This window comes from Brachycentrus maculatus, unplaced genomic scaffold (assembly GCF_059751285.1).
Source record: "Brachycentrus maculatus isolate JH-2025_06_01 unplaced genomic scaffold, ASM5975128v1 h1tg000017l, whole genome shotgun sequence".
NCBI lineage: Eukaryota > Metazoa > Arthropoda > Insecta > Trichoptera > Brachycentridae > Brachycentrus > Brachycentrus maculatus.
The window spans coordinates 2302848-2329170 of record NW_028280771.1 but is presented as its reverse complement, the minus strand read 5'-3'; the positions used below and the strand labels follow the sequence as shown (position 1 = coordinate 2329170).

Genomic DNA, 26323 nt, shown 5'->3' with positions numbered 1-26323 from the left:
ATATACCCTGTTTATAATGTAAGCTGTTCGCTGTCGGTTACATGGATTTGTCGTCTAAACAATACAAAATGTCGTCGCGACAACCATATTTTATTTTTAAATTGTATTATTTTAAAGGAATAATCCGCAAAGCCTCTATTAGAGACTTGTCTGCAGGTGGGATAGTAAGGATACGGAAGGTAAATGTGAAAAATACCCCACAAACACCCAGACGAATTGAAAATAAATCTTTCTTGAGTTTATTTTGCAATTGGCGGGAATCGAACCCGCGACACCAGTTTTGCAGTCGAGCGTCTACCCAACTACGCCACGGCGCCACAATTAATGTATATAAGCACAGCAAAAATAAGTAACAATTTATCCTTTCATGTGCTGTGCTTTTCTTCCGTTGGGAGTTGCGTTTATTTATTGCTTATAATGTACAAGGTTTATAGATCAATTAGTGGATATTTTTTTTTTCTAGCTAAAAACATGTTTTACAACCACCTAAAACTCCTCAGGAGAAGCCGGACTATTGACTTTCGTCAACAGGCTTTCCGTTCCACTAGAAGATGATTCGGCATTTTGTGTCCTAGCTTGGTTTATGGTACCAATGTCCTTACTATTTTTATCATATATGATACCACCTCTCGTAAGAGTTCCTTATGAACTAATACAGATCCGATATCGGATAGGTCCTCATCACATGCTACGCTAATTTTTGCTTTCTTGGCGCCAATCTCCGCATTTATTATAACATATTAGCGTCCCAGAATCAAAGTATTCGCTTAATTTTCAATCAATGCACCTAAATATCTTATTGTAAACTCCGTGTATCTTTCCAGATCATGGTCCATCACTTCGCTCTTCTCAGGAGAGAACACTTTCCATTCCTCGACAAAACACATCCTAACTATAAAAAAAGCCACAAATATGCATTTCAGCTGTTTTTTGTGCAACTGTGCAAACTTTGAATGATAATAAAACCGAAACCAGATAATACTATTTGTAAAAATATTATTGAACCTTACAATTTTTTTAAACTCGTACCACTCTGTAGGCCAGACATCGATCAGTCGATTTTTGTTTCTTCTAGCTAATTAACTAACCATCACGCCGCTTTCCGCAGGGGTAGGCAGAAAATTATCATAAAAAATTTTGTTTCACACTATTTTATCCTTAACTCTTACCACTCTGAAGCCAGACATTCTGGCCCGTATGATTCTAGTAGGCAGCTCCGTGGGCCACAGTGTCTGGCCCGGCGCAGGTATAACTTTAATCACTGATTTCTCTATCACCCAAGTATATTCTACTAAAAAATATTTCAGATAAATACAGTTAATCTTAATTAACATGGTCATACGAATTGCCAGACAGAGTGTCCCAAAATTAGGGAACCAAAATATTTATTTTAATGGTAGAAAAACGTCGCATTTTTTGATCAGAGTAGCTGATCAGTTATGAGAAAAAATGGTCAAAAGGAAAAGCAACGTTTAATCGCACATTGGTAATTGTTGCTTTGGTATTTTCATGCCCAAAAACTTTTTTGTAATTGCACAATCGTACCTTAAACTTCTGAAAAATAATACGGCACTGTCGTAATCCTCATTATAAAGGCAGAGAAAGTTTTTAAATGCATTACATATATATGAGGAAGAATAAACATATCGGCACATGGTGAGACCGACAGATTGAGTAAGTGCGTGCAAAATTGTTGGTGGACATTACACACTTTTGATTTATTTATTATACGCTAAATTAAATATCACACGAGATATTAAAGAAATATATTGAACGGTGGGAATTTTTATTTGCTTAAACGCTTACTATTAAGAGTTATAATTTATTAGTTCTATGTAATAAAACGAAATTCGCCAAATTCAGAGTCAATACCCCTTCATCGTTCAAATTTATTTATTTATTTATTTACGGCATTACTCCCTTTTACAAAAAATAACATGGAAATTAAGATAGATTACATAGGAAATAATAATAACAAAAATAAAAATAATGAATAAAGAAAAAATAAGTACAAGTAATAAAAAAAATACAAAATTTGGTGAAAAAAATTAAAAGTTGGTACAAATTAGGGAAGCTAATAATCACCATAAAATTTATAACAAGAGATCCAAAAAGTGCTCCATAAATTTTGAATTTAAGATATTAATTGATTTACTAAAAAATATCAACCAATGGCCCGTTTTCATTGCCATATCTTAGAATTCTCGGAAAAGAAGAGACCATATGGTAGTTAGTTTTCGAATGGCTACACTGATTTGTTACGATAAATAAAAAATATACATGAAATGTAAAATACATTTGTGATGTAAGTGGCAAAAACGCTACCGGCAATTGTATTTAAAGTGTAAAGAACAGCCTCAGGCAGGATGGGCGAAACTGTCAGGTTGGATAGTCGATTAAAAGCGAGATCAATCACGCACCAACGAGCCAGGGTTCGGTGTCCGATAGTTGCCAGTCATTACATCATCGGAAAGCAGGTGTTACGCTATTATTCGCGATGTGTTGCACGCAAGAAACGATGTAAATTATCCAAAATTATTGTATCTCCCGCCTCGGACGGCCGGTATGGCAAATGTCACTTGTGAGAAAGTTCTCGGGACAGCATGCGCCTCGGAATTTTCTTTTGGTAGCCGACTGAACAAAATATGGAGGACTGATTTATATATTCAATATTATAGAGTCTATTAAATTGCATTTTACATATTATCAACATAAAAATAAAATTTGTAACCATTGTTTCGCCTTGTTATGGCATTTTCAAACTGATTTTTTTTATTCTCGTTTCCTGAACGATGTTTATAATACATGGTATAGGGAACTGTGATGAATGTTGCGAAATTACTTAACGGGATTGTGTTTTAAAAAAGCGAGATAATCTTCACGTACGATCGGTAGTACAATATAAACAAGCATCGATTTTTTTAGTGAAAATACCCTGAAAACTCATTTTTATTATTGACCTACTACAAATCAATGTTTATATTATAACAACTTTAAACTTTTTTCCACTTTTTACATATTTGACTAGTGACTGGGTATCGTCCTTAAAGGCATAATCAGACTGGTGGGAGGCTGTATACAATTTTATGCTATACATACAACAAGGAAGGTGTCGAAAACTATAATTTTATAACATTTTTCTGAGAGAATGAATTAAAATTTAATTAATTAAAGTAATTTGTATAATTTTAATAACATAATAATGTCGACAACGACAAAACCCGATCACTAGTCAAATAAAATACAAGTGGAAAAAAACTATATGAAAAAACGATGAATGATTGGAGAGTGTTGTATAGAAACTCGCCAACTCTCTAGGTAATTTTTTACTCGGTTTTATATCAATATATATTTCCCCTTTTTATCTCGTGTTTGTGGCCATGTGCTTTATTGATACAACGCAAAATTAAGTTACAAGTGTTAATAAATCTTTTTTTTAAAGCATCATGGTGAACAACTTATAAAACCGATGCAAAAACTATCAATTGTAGGAAATAAATACGTTAATATACTTAGTACTAAATACGAAGTGCCTTGCAATTTCCTGTCGTGATTACGTTAAAATGAGCAGCTTTTGTCGCTAGCACGAGATTAACGATCGAACACTGGTGGATTTCGCATTAATTTCTAATCCGGACGTGGTCAATACAAGAATACAGGTTAATACCCTTAATTACCAAGGAAGCCGATCTATCGGTGTAAGAAACTGAACAAACTACATATTAATAATCCGATAAATAAAAACACACTTGAATTGTGACTCAAAACGTTTCCTCGACAAGAAATGCCGATAATATTATAAGCTAGAAGTCATTTGCGAGAAATATCTGGTTTTGAAGAATATTTCAGTTGCGTAAATAAACGTTTTTTTAACGCAAAATCTAAATAACAGGAAAAATACTTCAGTAATTATTACCGATTAATATTTTTTTATTAAATTCTATTAAGTGAGTAACAGCAGTGACTTGCAAATAGTAAGGCACATTCCCAAACGAAAAATAATAATTTTAATACTGTTTACCGATTGTACCATCTAATAAAATATTACAGATAATTTTTAAACATATTAATTTGTACTATTTACATAAACAAAAATGGTGCATTTCCACTTTTATATTTATATATAAGCTATTAGCGCCTTTATCCACAACTGAAGATGTCCATATTGGGGTGAAAATATAAAAAAAGTATCGAGTGTTTGTATTTATATTGTTGTATAAATAAATATTATGAAAATGGAATTCCTATGAAATGGTAGGACCTGATTATAATTTCAATTTATTTATTTAAATAAAATTTAAATTAAAAATGGATACATATTACTACAAAGTGACTGCCAAATCAAATAGTGAAAGAAGAAATTAAAGAAGCCTGAAATTTCCCGCAAAAGACGAAATCATGAAAATCAAAATACAGTAAATAATAGTTTAAGGACATAAATAATTTTAACAAAAAAAAAACTGTATTTATAAATTAAATATAATACATATTAAAGTAAAACATTGATATTTATGTAGAATCTACTAAATTGTATTTATTTTATTAATTAAAAACACATAAAAATAAAATTCGTGACAATTGCTTCGCCTTGTAATGACATTTTCAAACTAATTTGAAGATTAAATGGTCTGAGGGCAAGAATTGGAGGCTCAGTCAATTAAATATTCACATTAGTTTAAAAATAACATAACAAGGCGAAACAATTGTCACAAATTTTATTTTTATGTTTTTTAATAATAAAATACAATTAAGTAGACTCAGTGTTTGATTTTAATTAACTAAACTAAGTAACCATCACGCCGCTTCCCTGCAGGCGTAGGCAGAGAGAATCGAACGCCACACTACTCTGTCTTTGCAACATTCTACATTCTTCATTCATGCATCTCCTCATACATACCCGACGATTATTACGACTCCTGACCCGGTCGCTTTCAAGTATTTGACATACCTGATTGTGCCAAGTTTTCCTCGGTCTTCCTCTGCTTCCTTTTCCAACTACATTCGCCTCATAAATTTGTTTAACCGTTCTTTCTTCACTCATACGCTCCACATGTCCAAACCATCTCAACACGCCTTTCTTAATTTTATCGATAATGCTTATCTCAGCCTTACATGTAAATAAATATGATCCCAATCTAAATAAAGTCAGATCGTTAAGTGAGAAGGAAAATACCGCGGTGTCAGATGGGGTAGTACTGGAACCACAGTAGGCATCAGGCGGCACCCCGCATGTTGCTATTACAACTGTGACGCGCAGTGGTTGGATAACTTGCTGGGTCTTCACGCAAGGAGTCTGACGCAATACGTTACCGTCGCATCGGACCGCGGGCGTCCTCACCCCTGCGGCGGAGAAACTTCAAAACAGCAACATCAATAAACTTTTGTATTCTAAATTGCCTTGTTTTATTAAACGTTCAAACGATTTTCGACATTGATAAATGGTAAGATACGAATTTACGAACGATGGTCTAATTAAAAGAAGATACAGTAGCTGCCAGGAAAAAAAAACTTTCTAACATTCATTTTTTTATCAATGTCAAAATCATTCGTATTCTCGGAGGCTTAGTAATTTTTTTTTTTTTAAATATTTATTTTATTCTTTTAACCCTCATCCGCACCCATGGTGCATAGGGCACTGTAGCATAGCGACGCAGTGTTATCTTGATCGTTAATTGCATGAAGGCAAGTTGATCAGCCCTGCGCTTCTTGTACCAGTCCAGGGTGATATTGAATAAATGTGAGAGTGAAAATCACCCATATTTATTTTGACCCCCCTAGGAATCGAATCCGGAACCTCCGGCACGGTAGCCAAACGCGCTGACCACTACGCTACGGAGGTGTAAAAAATGTATTCATAATATTACACATACAATTTTGTGGGTGTGTCCAAATCCTTGTTCACAAATCTGGGTTTCTCCACTAAGAAGTTATTTTCATAATTTATATTTGAAGCATTAACTTTGTGATTTTGTTTTAAAATCACTATAAATATTTTATTATAACTTAATTATAATGTCTACCGGTTTCGAAGCTAACCGCTTCTTTATCATCAGTATTAATCAATCTTGATAAAGAAGCGTTTAGCTTCGAAACCGGTAGACATTATAATTAAGTTATGATAAAATATTTATAGTGATTTTAAAACAAAGTTACATTTTAATTATAAGTTATTTTTACATTTCGACATCTCAACATTCGTGAAGAAGAATATGGGTATTTACAGGGATGTTGACCTATCATAGCTTGGTGAAGTGATCACTTTACACTTTCACCATTCTACCCATGATTGACAACTATTTGAGTCGTGTGGTCCCAATATTTGCTCGCTAAAATCACCCAAAACTGAGTTTATATATTAAATGTTATAATCAAACACTTATTTTCAGAGTCTACTAAATTGTATTTTATTTTCAAAAACACATGAAAATAAAATTTGTCACAATTGTTTCGCCCTGTAATCGCATCTTCAAACTAATGTCAATGACATTCTAAAAATAAAATACAACTTAGTAGGCTCTAAAAATCAGTGTTTGTTCTAAACATTTATTATTATACAAATTAAAATGGAGTTCTAAAAATTTAACGTCAAATCTATAAATAAAACTGAGTTATTATTCCACGATTTTTGAACTTCTGATTGTAAATAAAACAAGTAAGGAATAAAAAAAAATCGAATATCCAAAAAAAATCTGTAAGAAATTCTATAATGGCATGTCAAGTTCTAAGAAATACAAGTTAGAATATAAAAATAAGTACCACGAACCAAGCAGCTATAAATACCCATGATATAATAATTTAAAAATACACACTGAAACCAATTATCGGAAACAAGGAATCATAAATATAACTTAATTTATATGACGTATGGAAAACAAGTGTCATTATCTATGGCCGAGGCTACAAAAGGAAGGTGTGTCAGATCTCGGAGCTCTCCATTTCGATTCCGCTTACTATGGAGACCGCTTGACCGTCCAAGCACGTCACAATGCCCAACACGTCATGGTTAAAAAAGTGGCTGACATAAGATAGAGATGATTGCGTGATCAACCGCTCGTTATGAGATGGGAGTACCACTCGCGATGAATGATGGCCATAATGTATGGAATTAACATCAAAATGTTTGAACAAACTGAGAATGAAAAAAATGTGTTCGCACGCGTAAAAAATGTAGAAGACGTTGGAATAATTACTTGCTGATAATAATTTGTTTTTGGTTATTCCTCTATCCTCTTAATTCCACACGATTTCTGCTTAAATGGTGCAAGATTTATCATTTTAATTTTTATTCAAACCTTCATCCGCACACGATGGTGCATAGGGCTCTGCATAATATAAAAATTGTGTGATCTTGATCGGTAACACGTGAAGGAAGGAAAGGTGATCAACCCTCCGCTCCAGGCACCGGTCCAGGGTATTTTAAGTTGTATTTTATTAAAAACACATAAAAATTTATACTGTGACAATTGTTTCGCCTAGTTATGGCATATTCAAAGGAATGATTTTAATAAAATGTTTTTAATAAAATACAACTTAGTATACTCAAAAAATCTGTGTTTGATTTAAAAATTAATTCATAAATGCATAAGGTGTTTTGAAAATGAATCCCGTATTTAGCAGAAACGAATAACTAATTCATTCGTTTACAATAACATCGATTTAATTCATATTAAAACACAAAACGAAGAAAAACATAAAATGTTTACAGGAAGTGTCATCAAACGACTTTGTTTTAAAATTTGAAGGTCGTTCTGAAATACCGACAGCTCAGTAAGAGTTCATCGTTCCGTACTTTCCGTGCAATTCGAATTGAAGTTCGCGAATTTGCCAAATCGATATTGATGTCACAATGATCTATCAATCTTGAAAATGAGTCAATTGTGGAAATGAATATTGGACAATGGTCCGAAATTTAGTTTTTTTATTGCAATAACCTTGTGTCATTTTAGAGAAATAATTGCCGATTTTCAAATGGACCCAACTCCAAACTTATGGATCACTTTAATAACCATAGCACCGCGATCCGGGTATTGAAAAACCATAATGAGGTCGTTATTTAAAGGCATTTGGACTACCTTTATTATTCAGAATCGACAGCCCGCAGACACATCACAAACTACAGAACCGGATGCGGCCATCGCGGGTCCGCCGAGGAATCTCCAGATAAAAAAATGTATATTATTTTTCCCTTTTCAATTATGGGACCAAACTCTGACTGAAACCTGTTCCTACAAGGCAACTGGGGCTATTTTTACATCAGTCAAAAAATAAACGAAATAAGATCCGGCCTTTTGGCCAATCGATAGGGCTGCAAGATCGATACATTGTACCTACCATATATTTTGCTGTATTATAAAGAAATCATAGTAAATATTGTTGGCTGTGCGTGGCTATGGTTTTTGTACGTAACTTGTGGAAAGCATTTGAGAAACATTTGAGTTTTTGAGAAAGCCAGCATTTGAGCCAGCCAGAATCAACTTTAAAATTTACTGCTACGTATGTGATTTATTCGACGACGAATTTCTTTTTTTGATCGCTAACATCGACAATCAGACGGAAAACATAAGTTATGCCTATTATTTATCGGATTAAAAATCAAAAACGAAGGGTTGATAGTATTAATAGTGAACAATAAATATGGAAGTAGAACGCATCAATACATAATTCCGAACATTTTTAATTTGTTGCCGGAGGAGATAAGGCAAACAAAAAACGGACCAAAGGCAAAAATAAAGGAATAGGATCAAGAGTGGATATTGCATAAAATTGTAAATTACTTTTCATTTTTTTATAAGTTTATTATATTAAAATAGAAAAAAATTACTTTTTTGAAAAAACAAGTTTGTAAAAAGAACCCTCCCAACAAGACACATTAGGTGGCTTGGTGGGTCACCGAAGGAAAAAATGATTATGCATACGAATTTGTAAATGTATATAAGTATAAGTACGTACATATTTTTCATATAAAAAATAAAATTCTAATAAAAGGGAGTTTTTAAAGTAACTAAATACCAAAGAAGCAAAATAAAGGAGTATATGCCCTTTTTAGGGGAGTCAGACGGATGTGAGTGTTCCTTCTGTGAAAGAAAAAAAAAGACAAACGACACTCCCGATGCTCGTTTGTTTTTATTTTCAATTCAAGATCGGGAAATATCCTGACGCGAGGAGAGACTCGAGGCGCCCGCGGCTGTCACATATATACGGGAGACGCCCCACCACGCGAGCCATTCGCGCGGTAGACGCCGAAACGGTACGACGCACAGTCAGCTGGAGACTGCTCATCGAATAAGCCGGGTCGTGAAAAACATCGATATTTTTTCGAACAACGAATGAAAACTTTGAATTTTTTTCTTTGAAAAGTGGGAGTATTTTTTTTTAAGTGGGGGGGGGAACATTTTCAACCCTTCCAATTTTATTCAAACAATCGCCACGATCAAAAAGACGTGGAGTGCAAAACAGTGAAATTATTTATGGACATTTCCTAAAATGATACCGAGGAAATGATCATAATAGTGATATCGAATTAAAAATAAAAGTGAAGACGATTCGTAAAAAAATCTAATCGGACCGAACACAACACGCGAAAAGTGATCGAAAATTATGATCGAGGGGAAAATTGATATTTAATTTAACAGGTGGTTTTTCCAACAACTGGAGTCTCGGAGTGCAGAAGAAGACAAAAAATATATTTCTGAAGAATGGTGCGGATACAAATAAACGTAAGGATTGGATACATATAGAAATACACAAAATATTATTCTTTTGTACATAATTATGCCCTATATTTTTATGGTTATGGGAATTTCTAAGGTCATTAGAAGAAGAAAAAAGTACAAATAAACGGTATCCTGAGATATAAATTTCCGTATCGAATTTCAAATTAGAGCATTACGATTTGCAAAAAAAATCGCCCAATAAAAAAAAAACGCATATCGCGTGTACAACGAAGCAGTTAGTAGCGAATAGAAAAATAATATAATTTTCTTTTGTAAAAAAAGGCGTAATTAAGATCGTCTATTTGAAAACAATGGAAAAGAAAACGAATGACAAAAAGAAAATTACGATTGTATGACAGGTGGGTAATTATTATGAATACAATCTGATTTCACGTTGGCGATTTTCTTTCAGTAATGTCATAGAAAGAAAGTATTGTTCTACATTAGGTGAAATAAATATCTCATTAAACGTAAAAAAAAAACTACTAACAAGTTTTCAATATCTGAAAAAATATAAAAAGCAATAGCACATATTTAAAATATATCAATTATGTTTATTTAAAATAAAAATAAATATACATTGGTTTAAAAGATTAAATTTAACCCCAAGATATCAAGATTTTAATGACTTAAACCAGCTTTTAATACTGCGTTAACCCTATACCCTGTAAATACATTGATTTCCAAATTACCATCTTAAAAACTTTTCGTCTATTTATCGATAAAAATCGTAATTTTATAGGAAAAAAAATATTTTTAATGACACATATTATTTAATGCGACAGAATTGTTTATTTTATTTTAAAATGTGACAAGATATTTTTCAAAAATTGGAAAATAATTGATACGACATATTTTTTAAATATTTTAAATGTATCGAATAAATACTCGACATATTTGAATTAAATATTTTTCATCAACTGAGTACCAAACTTTTTTGCCAGAATATTATATCTTGACTATCGTGTATTGAGTGTCAAAAAAATAGCAATAAAAAACATCAGTAAAAAAATGTACATAAAAATATTTCAAACGTAAACAATTAAAACAGAAAAAGCTTCATGTATCGGCATTATTATTCCCTTATACATACATGCTAATTTAAAGTGTAAAAAATGCATTTGTGTTTGAAAATAAAAGAAAAAAATAATATCGCGTGCTCATCAATAAAACCGGCAAACAAAAGAGACATTTAAAAAAAATCCATACATCCGGGATAGGCCATTCAGTTCGTTATTGGAAATTTTCCTATAGTAAAAACTAGCGTGTGTGTATTGTGAGATTCAAGCGATCAGCTGATAGCATCGTGAATCAATTACCATATCTAACAATTAAGGATAGAATACATATGAAATCGTACTTTTGATATAAAATGTAGTATTTTCATTTCATTTAGCATATTTTTGAGAATGGGGAAGTTGTTTGTTTTGCTGAAAATATTAAAATTTGATATTACTGCTAACTTATTTTCCCAATTTTTTTTATAGATTTAGGACATACCTGCGACTTAACCTTTAATTTAAACTCTTCACCGATGTAAATCTTTTTTTTTTTTTAATAATTCGGTTACAAAAGTTTAATTCATAATTTTAATTCATTTTAGTTCTCTCCAATAAAGTTCTTGTGCTTGGAGAGGGACTTACACTTATTATTTATTGTTTATGTTTGTTGGTAATATAATTTATTTTAATTATAATTATTTATTTGAAATATGAATATACTAATAGAAAATTCAATCCAAACATTTATTTCTTTCATTAATATATAATATTAAAATCATTTCGATGCGCCAGAAAGTTGAGCAATTTAGCAACGAGAATCGCAAGATGTAAAAATCAAGATTATCATAATTCGAAAGTCCGCATCAATTTAACCATACCTGTTTTGAGACATTTTTAAATAAAATTACACAATTTTTAAAACATCAAAAACGTAAATTATCCCACAGCGATGGTCATTAAACAATCTAGTAATGATCAATGAGACTAACAATTGAAATTTGGCAAATAAATATTACTTAATGACTTATGAGTTGGGTCATGGCCTCGTGGTTAGTGTCGCAGACTTCGAGTCAGGGTTCTTACGTTCGACTCCCACTTTGCAAAATTCCAATCTTCAACTGCAATCCATGTCATATATCAATATTTATATTATTTATTATATCTAACAATGGATTCTTCATCCTTCGGATGAGATGTCAATATTATAGTTGGTATGAAAGAAGATGGAAGTCTGAGCATCTCATGGCGTACGACCTGGCATTTAGCTGGCTAAAGCGACCACTTTATACACTTGGGTAACATTCACCAATTCTACCCCTTATTGAACATCCATATTGCATTAATAAGGTCATAATCCCTGTAAATACCCAGACATTCATATTCTTCTTTATCTATGTTGAGATGTCAAAAAATGCACAAATAACTCTAAATATAAAAATGGAGAAACCCCGATTTGTGCACAAGTATTCGTAGTACACACATAAAAATGCCGTGAATCATAAATTGGACTTTAGCTACTCCGTTTAATGTCGTTCAATCTTTACCACAGAAAATCTCCAGATTAATCGAAACAATAATGAAATAAATAAAAGCTATTGCTAATGTTATTTGTTAAATTCAGAATATAATATAAAATACACACAACATATTATTTAATTAATGTAATTTTCATTAGATCCGGGATTCGTACTAAAATATAGACATAAAAAATCCTACGACATATGGCATATTTTCGCAGTCAGGAATGCGGCTCGGTCGACATTTTTTCTCGACGACACATTTCTCGTTCGGTTGGCAACCTTGACGTCACATCGACTCTACGCATGACGGTACCCTACTCTGAATCTAGACAGTTTCACGGGCCATCCTGGTCGTTTGTGACGTTATAAGGAGCGGTACTTAATTGAATTACTAACGAGGAAAATTAAATAAAAAAGCGAATAAAAATAGTCAATAATTAACAGATCGTGGTATCAGATGACGGGTTTCCTTGATAAAATGTCAAATTTTGTATATATAATCCAGATGGGCATAAAATAGTGATAAATTTAAAATTACGTACTTTTTCGGTTCCTTATTTTTTCGGCATATTATTAAATATGTATATTGTATGAAGAAGAAATCATGTTTTTAATCCAACGATGTAATATAATATACGAGTGATCGTTAATTTAAAGAGATCATGTTTAAAAATATTGGAGATATAATGGTCCAGTGAGTTTCTGAGAGCTTTAGATCTGAAGTTCAATGCCACTCTGCAAATCCAAACTGACTTAACATACAGATTACATTTAATTTCAGAGCATGAAGAACTTTTAACCAAATTTATCAACATTTAAAGTCGTCCCATATACACACTGCTCTAAAATTCTTAGAAAGGTTAAAAACTCAATAATAAAGGTTTTTTTTCCATTTCTAAATATTATTCTAATTTAATAGATATAAAGAAATTATCAAAGTCTAAAAAAAAATTGATGAAATGTATTTTTTTTAATGTTTATAAAATTATGTAATTATAATTATTATTGATTAATAACTCATTTTTTCATTTCTTTATCCACATCACACTTATTAGTGCGACATACTACATATTACATAATCTTTTTAAATAAATTTTTCATACTTATATATTTTTTATTCTGTATGTATCAATTTGTATGACACGACAATAATATTTATTAGTAAATAATATAATTATAACGCTTTAGATGCCTTTAGTATAACATAAAAAAATATGGCGAAAAACATTAATTTTTATGCTTGACGCCAAGAGTGGCGTCTTCTACGCAAATCTGACCATTTTGGGATCGGAGCATTAAGGTTAACTTATCATTATAAATTCACGCAAAAGGTCATGATATTAGTATCAATTAAAATACATTTAATATGATGCTATTAGCTCAAATTCAATAATCATAAAGTACATACCAGCTGTCAATTTCTCGAGGCATTCATTTCCTTGCGATTGGAGCTTTAATACCAACCATACTTACAGCATCCGTTGAAAAATCAAATCATGTAGCAATTAATTCGACCAATGGTTCTTCTGACATTAGAATATTCTATTTTTTCTTTTGATCAAATTATTTTTTAAAGAATTTTGTCGATTTTTTTGTATCTATTTACAAGCATGTCCGCCTCCGTAGTGTAATGGTCAGTACGATCGGCTACCGTTCTGGAGGTCCCGGGTTCGATTCCCAAGGGGGGTAAAATAAATATATGTGATTTTTTTACACTAATATTTATTCAATATTACCTTGGACTGGTACCTGAAGCGGAGGGCTGATCACCTTTCCTTCATGTGTAAACGATCAAGATAACACTGCGTTTATATGACGCAGTGCCCTATGCACCATTGGGGTGCGGATAAGGGTTATATTATATTATTATTATTATATTTACAAGCATTCCAAACTGTCGCTGTAGTTGTAGCTCGAATGCGTGTTATCTTGATCGTTAACGCATGAAGGAAAGGTACTAGTCCAATGTAATATTGAATAAATATTAGAGTGAAAAAAATCACTTATATTTATTTGACCCCCCCCCCCCTGGGAATCGAACCCGGGACCTCTAGAATGGTAGCCGAGCGTGCTGACTATTGCACAATTTATTAAACATCTACAAAATTGAGGTATGCAGACAAACTAAAACGACGAAAGATGCGTCATTTTTCCACAAATCTCATTGAATCGATACGGGCTAATTCCTTAAAACGAGTAATCCTGATAACCGGTGGTTTGACGAGGACGAGCCGATTCAACTGAATTGTCGCCTCTGCAAGGTCGTACGTATTAAAATTTATTAAAATTGAATACAAAACGGACCGGTTTCCAGTTACGCTATACACGTAAATAAAGCGACAATAAACTCGGACGGCAATATGGGAATATTTATGTGTTTATTTATACATAGTTTCTGAGATGCGACCGATTAAAAAACGGCGCCAATCATTAAAATATTATGTAAACTATTAGATGTGTTAATTACAGCATTAGTTTTTAAAAATTAATGAGGAAAACATTTTTATATATTTTTTTGTGAATCGTGCGCACAGAACACGCAGGCATTTATTACTGGATGGGTCAATGTAATATTAAGTATTTTTTTTAATAAAAATATCTTAATGCTTTGTTCCTGAATTGTACAGCGCATTATTAAGGAACACTAGGATAAGAGAAATATGCGAGATCGAAGACGTGCAACATTCACCAATTCTAGCAATTATTGACAACCACACTACTCAGATTCTTGTAAGTTGTTTATATGTATATGATCCAATTTCGAAACATTGTTCTTGAATCACTAGAACTTCACTAGGGACATCTATAGGTGAGATGAAAAGAAGATTTTTATGGAGCAGAAACTCTTTTTATTAGTATGTGAAGTCCGAATCCTGGATTATAATCACATACATGAGAAACGTCTGAAAATGTCATTTTCATTATTATTATTTTAACTTATCATTTGAGCACTTAATTTATTTACAACATTTTGAGTGTGTCCAAATACTTGATCACAAACCTATATTATCACTAATTATAGGAGTTACTTTTAATATTTTTCTGACATCTCATCAAAGAATGATGACATTTCAAAAAATAATATTAAAATTAACTCCTATAATTGGATGTAATCCAGGTTTGTAAACAAGTATTTGGACATACTCAAAGTATTGTACCATCAATAATTTTTTTGTTAAAAAAAATGTATAAATAATATTTTCTTGAATGTTTTCCGCAGATACTTTGTGGCACATTCAATAAAATCTTTATAAAATTTATTAACTTTGATTTAGGATTTTTATGTGTGGAAGTTTTTGGTGAGAGTTTTTTAATGTTTTTAATGTTTTTTATTTAAAATAAACCCTGATGATGACAAGGTATTGTCGAAACCGGTAGGTTAAATTGTTTTAATAAAAAAGTGGTGAAAACAGAGTTAATTAATTTTATATAAGATAATATAAATAAATAGTGTGTTCGGTATATAGTATCAGACTGTGTTGTGTGTAGTGTGTGGTGTGTAGAGCAGCATGGGTAGTCGGCAGCTAGTGGCTGGTAGCCGGCGAGAGGTCGGGAACGACCCGGCAGCACAATGGGCGACCTACTTTACACGGAGACAACAATGAAATGAGCCGAGTTTCATTAAAAATGATCATTATTATTCTGGTCGCAGCGAGCGGAGAGAAATCAATCCGCCACAACAAAGTGCGGCGCCTTGAAATGCCTCTAGATCATACACACGTTCAAATAATGTAAGAATTATTCACTACCAAAAATCAATCACCTGAAACAACAGGCCGAAATCTTGTACGCGAAATACATACGTGTTTATTTTTTTTAACACCGCAAACACAGCGAAAAATTTTGTATATTTTTTTACACGAAAAATAGATTACATATGATAAAAAATGAAATTAAGACAAATTAATTGAGGGTTGGGATTTTTTTGCTTGGTAAATACTATTATTTCTTTAAATTTATTTTGACACGTGTTTCGATGCATTCCGCATCATTTTCAAGCACTGGAATGGTAGATATTACCAAAAAGTGACTGTCGCATTAATTGATTAAAATTTAGAATTTAATTCAGCGAAGATTATTCAATTAGACAACGAATCTAATACAATACGAAATAATCTCTTTTCTCGTTGTAAAGTTACTATTTAATCAGAAAATTTGTATTTGGAAGGATGAATTTTTTATCCATACAACATTGAATATTACGACTTTTTAAGAAAAATATTGATCAATCTAACATATTTGAACACCGAGTGAAAATTATTCGAAAAATTTGATGTATAAAAAATAACACTGATTTTAAACGGTAACCATAAAAAGGTGTAGGTATTTTCAGGAAGTATTAGGTTTTAAATAAAATAAAAATATATAAAAATTTTGGTATACTCGTATAAAAGAACGGATGTTTTGATGCATGTACTATGACTAAACTTTTCCCGTAACCGATGCCCTAAATTTCGGATCGTTCTTTTCTCTATCGCCCTTGAAAGCTGTCCCAATCGTAATACCACATCTCAGAAAATCAAATAAAAATCCATTAATAACACCGAACCTCGTTCCATTCAGCGCCGATCGAGTCGCGGATTAAAGAGATCGTGCCAGTATTATATCATAAAACAATATGTAACGTCGTGTGACGCAATTTAGGCGAAAAAAGTGACATGTGTAACATAGGCGGATGGTGATTGATGTCGGAGATGACTGTTACATGAAACGGCATGTAACATTAACATGTAACAATCGTTAACCGGCTTGTCGGTGGGTGTAAGTTGTGATAGGTTGCCAGGTTGCCAAGCCCACGTGTCTAAGGTATCGAGATTTTTTTAATGCATGTTTAACATCAAGCATTATTGATGGATGAAACACCGTTAGAACTTAGCGGATGGGATTTTTCAAATAGAGCAATCTGATCAAAATGGCAGTCACCACAAAAAAAGAAGAAAAATCTTTAAAAATCTGATCATTAATCAAATTAATGAAAAGGTTCTATTCATTGATTTAGATGTTTTTTAAACGGTTTTTTCAGCAACAAAAAATCAATCAATTAATTAAACTGACTAGGTTTTGGTTTCATTAATTTATAAGTACGAAGTTCGCATTATTTTTTGCCAAAAGCGAGAAAAAAATCGTATAAATTTTAAGATAAACAGATATATTATCCAAACAGTTTGATACACGACATAGACAATTTATTTATTTCTTTTGACTGAATATAAATTATTTCAAACTTGTTTTTAGATACACAACATATAGTCAAATATAAGATTAAGTGCATCAAGCCATCGTGGTATCAAATGCACCATAAGGATGCAGAAAAGGATCAGATGAAGAATAAAGTGTATATTTTTTAGCGTTTTGATTTTTCAATAAGCTGAAGAACAGCATTTTGTGTATAAATATTAAGAGAATAAAAAAACGGCTAAGAGAATGAAAAGTTTAATGAATCGCTAGATAAATAAGAAGAGAAAACTGTAGATTATTTTAACAGCATCAAATTCGTGAGAAAACGTGAGAAGAGAGGTCCAATTATAAAATCAATGTTTGGCTCGAAGAAAGTATAAATGAATTCCCGTGACCTTTGTTTTTTAACAATGTTAAATTGTTTTTTAATAGTTAATGTGTCAGAAAACTAGAGATCGCTGAAGACATTGAAATGTTTCTTTTCTTTTATCGCTAGATAAATCAAGTTATCATAACACGTATTCGAGAAAAAGAAAGCCTTAAAAAAAATACGTTATGTAATAATTTATTTATTTATTATAGTAAGAGAAATTCACCTTCACGTTCGATCAGTATAATTAAAACTCTCTTATAAATGTTGTAAAAAATGTGGCTTTTGAATTTTTGTAACGTAAAATTTAAACGTAATCAACTAAATACTGATATTGTATCTACATTTTTTATAGTATTTGTGATATTTGATGTATTTTTCAGTCCAGAATCACTATGTTATTTATTGTTTCGGCATTCATTTTGTGGCAAGACATTATTAAACTATAAATATATCACTTGTTTTTTTACCACTCGAGTATTAAACTTCATTATATTATATACATTGTATTATACTATTATTTATGAGTACTTTTTATTCAAACAGTTTATATTCAAACCCGTTAATGGTAGCATCTGTAAATTCCGAAACTAGTCGCAATAATATAATACTCAAGTGGTAAAAAACAAGTAGTTTATTTATAATTCATAATTACTATCAATGTTAATATTATTATTATTATTTAAGGATTTGACGTGTTATTTGTAGAACTCCATTAGTTGTATTTTATTGTTGAAAAAACACTTCGTAGATTCAAAATATCAGTGTTTGATTTAACATTTAATACATAAATATCATTATTGCTGAAAGAGATTTACAAACACTATAAAAAACGTGGTAAATCCTGTGTAAAAAATAAAAATCGTTCCCTTCCACGATATAACGGCGTATTTATTTACATATTTATCTTGATTACAAAACATAGGAAAAGAATTAAATATAAGATAAGACAAAATTTATACTTGGAACCTTATTCAGTTATTCACAAGAAAAGTTTTTTTTGTTTTTTTTTTTTTGGTGAAGTGTGAAATTTTCGGTTCTCGTTCTTCCTATATCCGTTCTCTCCACGTGCCCAATACAATATATTGTTATTAAGCTGAATAGGCAGGGCATACTTATCACGTGCCGAATTACATTGCACCCAATGCCACTCGCATTCGGATAACACACAATAATTACATAAATCAACTCAGCCGTAAATACCACGCCAAGGACTACGTGTCGTAAGGAGATCTGTCAACAATCGTGTTTTCGACGTGAACACACTTTGAAAACACTAAATTCTTTACAAAAGTGTGAGAAACTCATTATGCAAGGCGTAATGAGGATTTTATCACTTAAAACATAGCAGTGTGACATCTATATAGCGCACTCAAAGACCGTATCAATATTTTTATACTGAAATTAAACATTTTTACTGTACAAATTATATCCCAACAGTTAAGCGACTTTTTCAATGATATCTGAATCGCCTGTTAAGGGCATTTAAAAATACGGGAGATTTCTTTCCTAATAAAATACCGACAGAAAATGATGAAATGCTTAATTATGCCACTATTCGATTTAAAACAACCCCCGGATATGTATTTATATATGTGTGTATATATATGTGTATATATATATATATATATATATATATATATATATATATATATATATATATATATATATATATATATATATATATATATATATATATATATATATATATATATATATATATATATATATATATATATATATATACATATATATATATATATATATATATATAATTTAAGTGCAGTTATACTGTATATTGAAAAGTTTAATATCAATTAAAAATTACATTGAACAGTTGAAAGTTTGAACTTCCCAATGCAATAAAAATTTATATCCATAAAATTAATGAAGCGATTAGATTGTTATTTTTTCTCAATATTTTTTCAACATGGTGCCATTTCGATCAACCTTGTCGCAATCCGAAGAAACGAATTCAGTGAAGGATTTAACGATATCGGAATTCAGTACCTGATAATGCAGTACAGCGGTACATGTGACGAGCTTCCTGTGTACAATAACAATAAAACGTCAATGCTAAAATCAGGCGTGATTGAAAACAAGACGACCCTCGTAAGAAGGGCAAACGTTGGTATTAAAATAGAAATTATGACAATTGATTTCATTTCAAATGTAAACGCATTATTGAAATTGAAACATAGTATTATGAAATTGAAATGTGGACATTGACTTCACAACACTTTAGGTGTATCCAAATCTTTCGTTACAAATTGAGTTATTTTTAACGTGAACTAAAACATAAAAACATAAACCCGCAGGGGTAGGCAGAGAGAATAGAGCGCCACACCACTCTGTCTTAGCAAACATTCTTCGCCTCTTCCACGTTCATGCATCTCCTCATACATACCCGCCGATTGTTACGACAGCGAAGCGTCATATTATATGAAACATGAATGATTTCCAAAAATTTGAGTAGTGCGGTTGTCATTAATGGGTAGAATGGTGAATGTTACACGTTTACAAAGTGATCACTTCATCAGCACGATAGGTCACTAGACCTGTAAACAACCTGAGTACTATATTTTTCTTGTTGCAAACAAAAAGATATGTATTTTTAATTTATGCATCGAAACACGTGTCACAATACATTTTAAGAAATAGTGGAACATACTAAAAAATTCATCATCTTATTGCATGCTTTACGGGCCTTTTAAAAGCTTTGGTTTATGAAACATTATATTTTCAGTTAATAAAAGTTTACTTTAATTGAAATATACACATTTTTAAAAATCTATATCACAATTTTTGCATTGAAGAATGAAGTAAACACACAGCCTTGAGCTGTGAATTACTAAACCGTTTACTCAAATATAGTTTCTGCAAAACCAGATCTACAAAACAACATTATATTATAAACAAACAATGAAACTAAAATTGCACACGGATGACATAACATACTGTTAGATTATTTGCATACTCAACGAAAAGGCGTTAATATGATCAGAAAAACATCCGGATACTAAGCAAACAAAAAGTGATAATTAATTGGAAAAAATGAAATATATAAAGACGAAATTGCATACATTGTGAATGATGTACTATTTATACCTTTTTTTAAAACTTACTCGAGTTATGAAGTAAACAATTTTATTATGTATGTAACCCTTTTAAGTTGTGTACAATACTACACATACTGTGGAATTCATACTGACGAACTGCAGAGGTTTGTGCAGAGGCAAAAATGCTAAATCATTTCCACTATCTCATTTTCCCCAATTCAATCACAGTCAAGTGCCCTTGAGGTAATATATTACAAAAACGGCGCTATATAAATTATCAATTTTTAATTATTATTATTTATTGTATTGGGAAAGTGGAGTGAAAACGGTAGCGAGGAAAAGTTTCTATTAGAAATAGAGAGAAAATAAGATGCAGCATTGAATACCTGATTCTAAAAGCACAGGATCACATAACGTGGAAAGATGAATGCATAGCAGTGTCAATCGCCATTCTTTCTTGAGGAATATGAAGAACGAGAAAAACATTTAATAAAATAATACACGTAGACCTCACATACTAACAAATGAGTTTCTGCTCAATAAAAAGCTTCTTTTCACCTCATCAATAGATGTCTCTAGAGAAGTTCTAGTGATTCAAGAACAATATTTCGAAATTGGTTCATATAAATAGTGAATTCCTTCCAAGAATTTGAGTCGTGTGGTTGACAATCATGAGCAGAATTGGTGAATGTTACACGTATGTAAATTGATCACTTAAACCAGCCTATGACGGTCGTAAGCACCGTAAATGCCCAGACTTCAATATTCTTCTTCATCTTTGATGAGATGTCAAAAAATTATATGAAATAATACACGTTTTTTTTGCATGTTCAATATATAATCTCTATCCGGTTGGTATGCCGCCCGTTGCAAGATGGCCTACAGAAAATATCAACTACATTAAACTTGCACAATCCTTGAAGATCTTTCCGAAAAAAGTGGCGAAATGTCAGCAAGCTCATCGCAGAGTTCGAGGTTCCTGAATTCCTTATACGGTGAAATTTGCATATTTAATATTAGTAGGCACGAATGTTACTCTACAGGAAAATAAACTTTATATATCGTTTACGTAAACGCAGGCGACTTCAAGAGTAATATTTCGTTAATTTTCAACATAAGTTTTACTTGGTAAATACCACTATTTCTTAAAATGTATTGTAACACGTGTTTCGATGCATTCCGCATCATTTTCAAACACTATATGTGAAGCTAAGTCTAAATTTTAAAGTCGTATTCTTAGGACGTTGAAGGATCAAGAGGGGGTAGGACTTGTTTCGACTACCGAAAAAATTAATGAAATTATTCCTTCTACTGAATTCAAAGCGTAATCTTGATTTTTCAATACATCGTTGAAAACCAATTGTTTTACACAAATTAAGTTTGGAGGAAATTGATATAACAATAAACGGTTTAAAAACTATCTGAAATAATTTGGGGAAAAATAACCGTAAATTTAACAAGTTATATCGACTGTTTTTCAATATATCGTTGAAAAGCAATTGTTTTACACAAATTAAATATTGAGGAAATTGATATAACATAAAAACGGTATGTGGCGAAAACTATAAATATCAGTTTTGGAAAAAATAACCATAAATTCAACAAGTTATATCGACTGTTTTTTTCACACCAATATGTATAAAAGACATATTGGTATTTAAAAAAAAAGCCTTACCAATAATTTCATAATACTGACTAATACGCCTGATTTTTTTACAAATAGTTTTAATTCCAATTCACGAGTCTGATTTGTTCTTTTAAAACCGGAATCACATGGACAAACGTGTATTTCCATTTTTGTTTCTCTCGACGCGATACTGTCGGCGTTTTGTGCAATATGCGAAACCTGATTATTCAATATATATCTGAGTCGATAGTATGCAAATAATTACCGTCAGGTAGGTTTCCTACATGTGTGGAATAGCTTGGCAAATAATTTCTCTTCTGGAATGTGCTCCAAGTACCTTTGACTTGGAAAATGTCTATCAACAACAGCGATGTCGCCCGAGACTGTCGCGTGGAATAAAGTTACGATTCTGGAATTTTTTAATTGGTACTCTAGCCGTTTTTATATATAACCGGGCATTGAATGAGAAAAAATATAACAAGATAAGAGCCACGCAATGGTATCAATAAAAATAACTTAATTCATTATGTACGTAAAACTAATTGTACCAATTGCGTCTAATAATTTATTTAACATTATAATATATTACATACTTGATTTACACGATTCGCATGGAAATGTATGAAAACAATTTGATAAAAAATTAAATAAACCTGTGCTGACTATCATAATACATATATCCATAAAGAATGCAAATAACGGGTTTAAAAAAAAACATTTAAAATCAATTGTTGAATAAAGCCTATATTTTTCGTAACACAGGTAGTATTAAATATTTATCGTATAAGTATAATCCTATAATAAACCTATCGTCGAATAATTTTTTTTTTTCATAACACGGTTGGTATAATCAAGAAGAAAAAACGCTTAAATTGCATTAAATTAAGCAGTGTAATCGCTAAAGGGTATTGGTAATTGGTAGTCTAAATTTGATGTATATGAAATAGTTATTAGTAGTCGGGACTCTGACCCTGTTGTGAATAACGTATATTTGTAACATAATCCTGAAAATTACCAACCTTGTGATAAATTCAACTCTCTACAACAACAAAAATATTATCGTACTTTATCAAGATGGGTATTATCCGAAACAAACTTGAAAAAGAAAGGTGAAATATACTTATTGAGATAACATAAATAATTATTTGATTAAATTTCGCCAGTACAATGCTCTGCACGTAGTTATAACGATAGAGAACTTTCAAAACATGTGCGTGATCGACGCTATAGATTAGTCTTTTTCTCCGGAGTTATCAACACAAAGATAAATCGTACATAGTAGTGATGTTTCCTTGATGCCCGTAGCAACATCGCAATAAGAAGACCCTTGAAATCGTGTATAAACATTAGCTAGATGATTTCCACAGTGCTCGGCTTCAGGCGCTAGGATATTTCATTAATAATAACACGACGAAGACGAGGTGAAGAATGTATTTCAAAACGCCCATCCGCTTTTCATAATAATTTTATGTTGCACGGCAGAGAGTTTTCCAGTTGAAAATCGTTAAAGCTGCTCAATCGGACAGTTTTCAAGAACGCGAAATTGGGAAAGAAATAATTTATATTATCAATTTGTGAGCAATGCGAGGGACCTTCGTACGCGAGGGAAATAATTGTAGGGCGGAATACTTGGCTCGTATTTTGAAAACAAACCTTCATCAATTAAAAGTTTTTATTACTTTGACCGTGGGGTGCGGACCTATCGTCCAAAAATGATCGCGATTTCAACCCGCTTCGCTTCGTTGAATCGAGTTGAAATTTCGCATACTTTTGTATGTATGTTATTTCTGCTTGAAATTTCTTAATTTTCCAATAAATTAGTGCGTCTTTAATAATATTACACATTGAAATATCCGTTTTACATATGTTTTTAAAATGCATCACGAGTTATGGTATTAATAAACGTTATATAAAAAGTGAAAAATATTTCCGTTTACATACATTTAAATTACACATTACTCAAACGTAAATAATAAAATTTATATTCAATTTAAAATATACAATTGAAATTATAAATGTAAAATGGCAAAGAAAAACAATATAAAAAGTAATAAAACATTAAAATAAAATGAGAAAACAGATATTATTTAAATACTTATGTACCATATAATGCACATTTAGATGATAATTTTTTTAAACATATTATTTCGACTAAATATGATAGTAATATTTATTCTGTATAACAATAATGCAGATGTTTACTTGAAAAAATATATATGAACCACTCGTTATTTTGGACACATGAAGTGATATAACAAAACATATTTTTATTCAAAAGCATACACTCATACACGATTATGATTTTTATCCGATAGTAATAAAAATAACGCCAAAAAGCCCAAATAGAAAATTACAGATCATTTAATATTAACAATGAATTCGGGTTCGTTTCAGATGAGGCCCAGGTATTTTAACAAGCTGAATACCTTTTTAAATACAGGTTTAGAGTGTTGGGAAACTGCTACCGAAATTGTAGGTAGATTTCTCGACAGTTTGTCTCTAGTCAGCTGTGAGGCGAGGCGGCCATTGTTGCCTCGCATGTGGGAAAAATCTCGCCAAGAACAGTATCTGCAGGTGCCGATCTACTCCGCAAGCCCAGTGGCCTGGTTAGGGCGCGCCAAGCTGGGGCCCGCGGCCCTAGCCGGGAAAAAAATATGCGATAGGTACCTGAGAAATAATATGCGATGGGTACCTGAGAAATAATATTCGATAGGTACCTGAGAAAAAATATACGATAGGTACCTGAGAAATAATAGGCGATGGGTACCCGAGAAATAATATGCGATAGATACCTAAGAAATAATATGCGATAGGTACCCGACAAAAAATATGCGACAGCTACTTAAGAAATAATTTGCGATGGGTACCCGAGAAGTAATGTGCGATTGGTACCTGAGAAATAATATGCGATAGGTACCTGAGAAATAGATAAATAAACGTAATCTGAGTTTAAAGAAAATTATGTTTCGGGCTATAGAATATCCCGCCTTAAAGCAATTAGCTGAACCAAAAGTCCCTTTTTTAATTTACGAACAGTTTTTTTGTTAATTTTTTGTAAACTCGATAAACAATTTGATTAATTAAAGATAAACACATTTTTGTGTGATTTTTTTTCTTCGTCAATACGTGGACAATATAAATTCTCCCTGAACAATGTTAGCGTCATATCTGACAAAGAGTAATCTAGGGACTATACACAGAAAACATTAACGTTACCAACCATAATAAACGCAGAATTGCGTACTAAAATAATTTTTGGTTAACGCTGCCTACATAATTCAACTTTAATTGCAAAAAATATTCACGAACAAAAAGCATTAGGTGCGCCCAATTAGAGTAACGATAAAATACGAGTTGTCATAGTATTGTCATTCCTGTAAACAGTTTATCGTGCAGGAAAGGTCTTCGCCTACGATTGTTTCACAAACAATACATGTAATATTAAAATGACATTAATTGAATGGTAATAACTTAGACAATTTGGGCGCTTAAATTGTGCAAATTTTCTTCAAACAAGTATGACCTTATAGTTTAACAAGCCTGGATGGATACAGTGCCAGTTGCCTCAGAGAATAACAAGAATACGGAACATTTAAGAGGAGAGTCTGGGAGTAAACGTTTCGATATAATAATTTATTTTTTTAATAACGCTTTGATTGTTAGTTTTAAAGAACCAAAGACTCATTAAGGAGGCAAACCTATATGTAGGATAGTCAGGTTGGGCAAGAAAGATCATAGAAAAAATATTATAAATACTCCAACCAATTCCAAATAAATCTTTCTTGAATTCATATTATATTGGAGAGATTTGAACCTGTGACGCCAGTTTTAAAGAAGAGCGTCCAACAAACAATC

The 26323-nt window shown here is 31.7% G+C and overlaps 2 protein-coding genes across 2 annotated transcripts in view; one reads left to right on the top strand and one right to left on the bottom strand.

The window, feature by feature from the left end:
* Positions 1-26323, bottom strand: part of Naa15-16 (N-alpha-acetyltransferase 15/16) — a 219883-nt gene that overhangs the window by 126176 nt on the left and 67384 nt on the right. The gene's annotated exons all lie outside the window — the stretch shown is intronic.
* LOC148313201 (uncharacterized) overlaps positions 9221-26323 on the top strand; it is a 67930-nt gene continuing 50827 nt past the window's right edge. Inside the window, exon 1 of the mRNA XM_088266792.1 lies at positions 9221-9716. Coding sequence (XP_088122918.1) covers positions 9696-9716 — 21 coding nt within the window. The 5' untranslated portion in view covers positions 9221-9695. The remainder of the gene's footprint in view (positions 9717-26323) is intronic.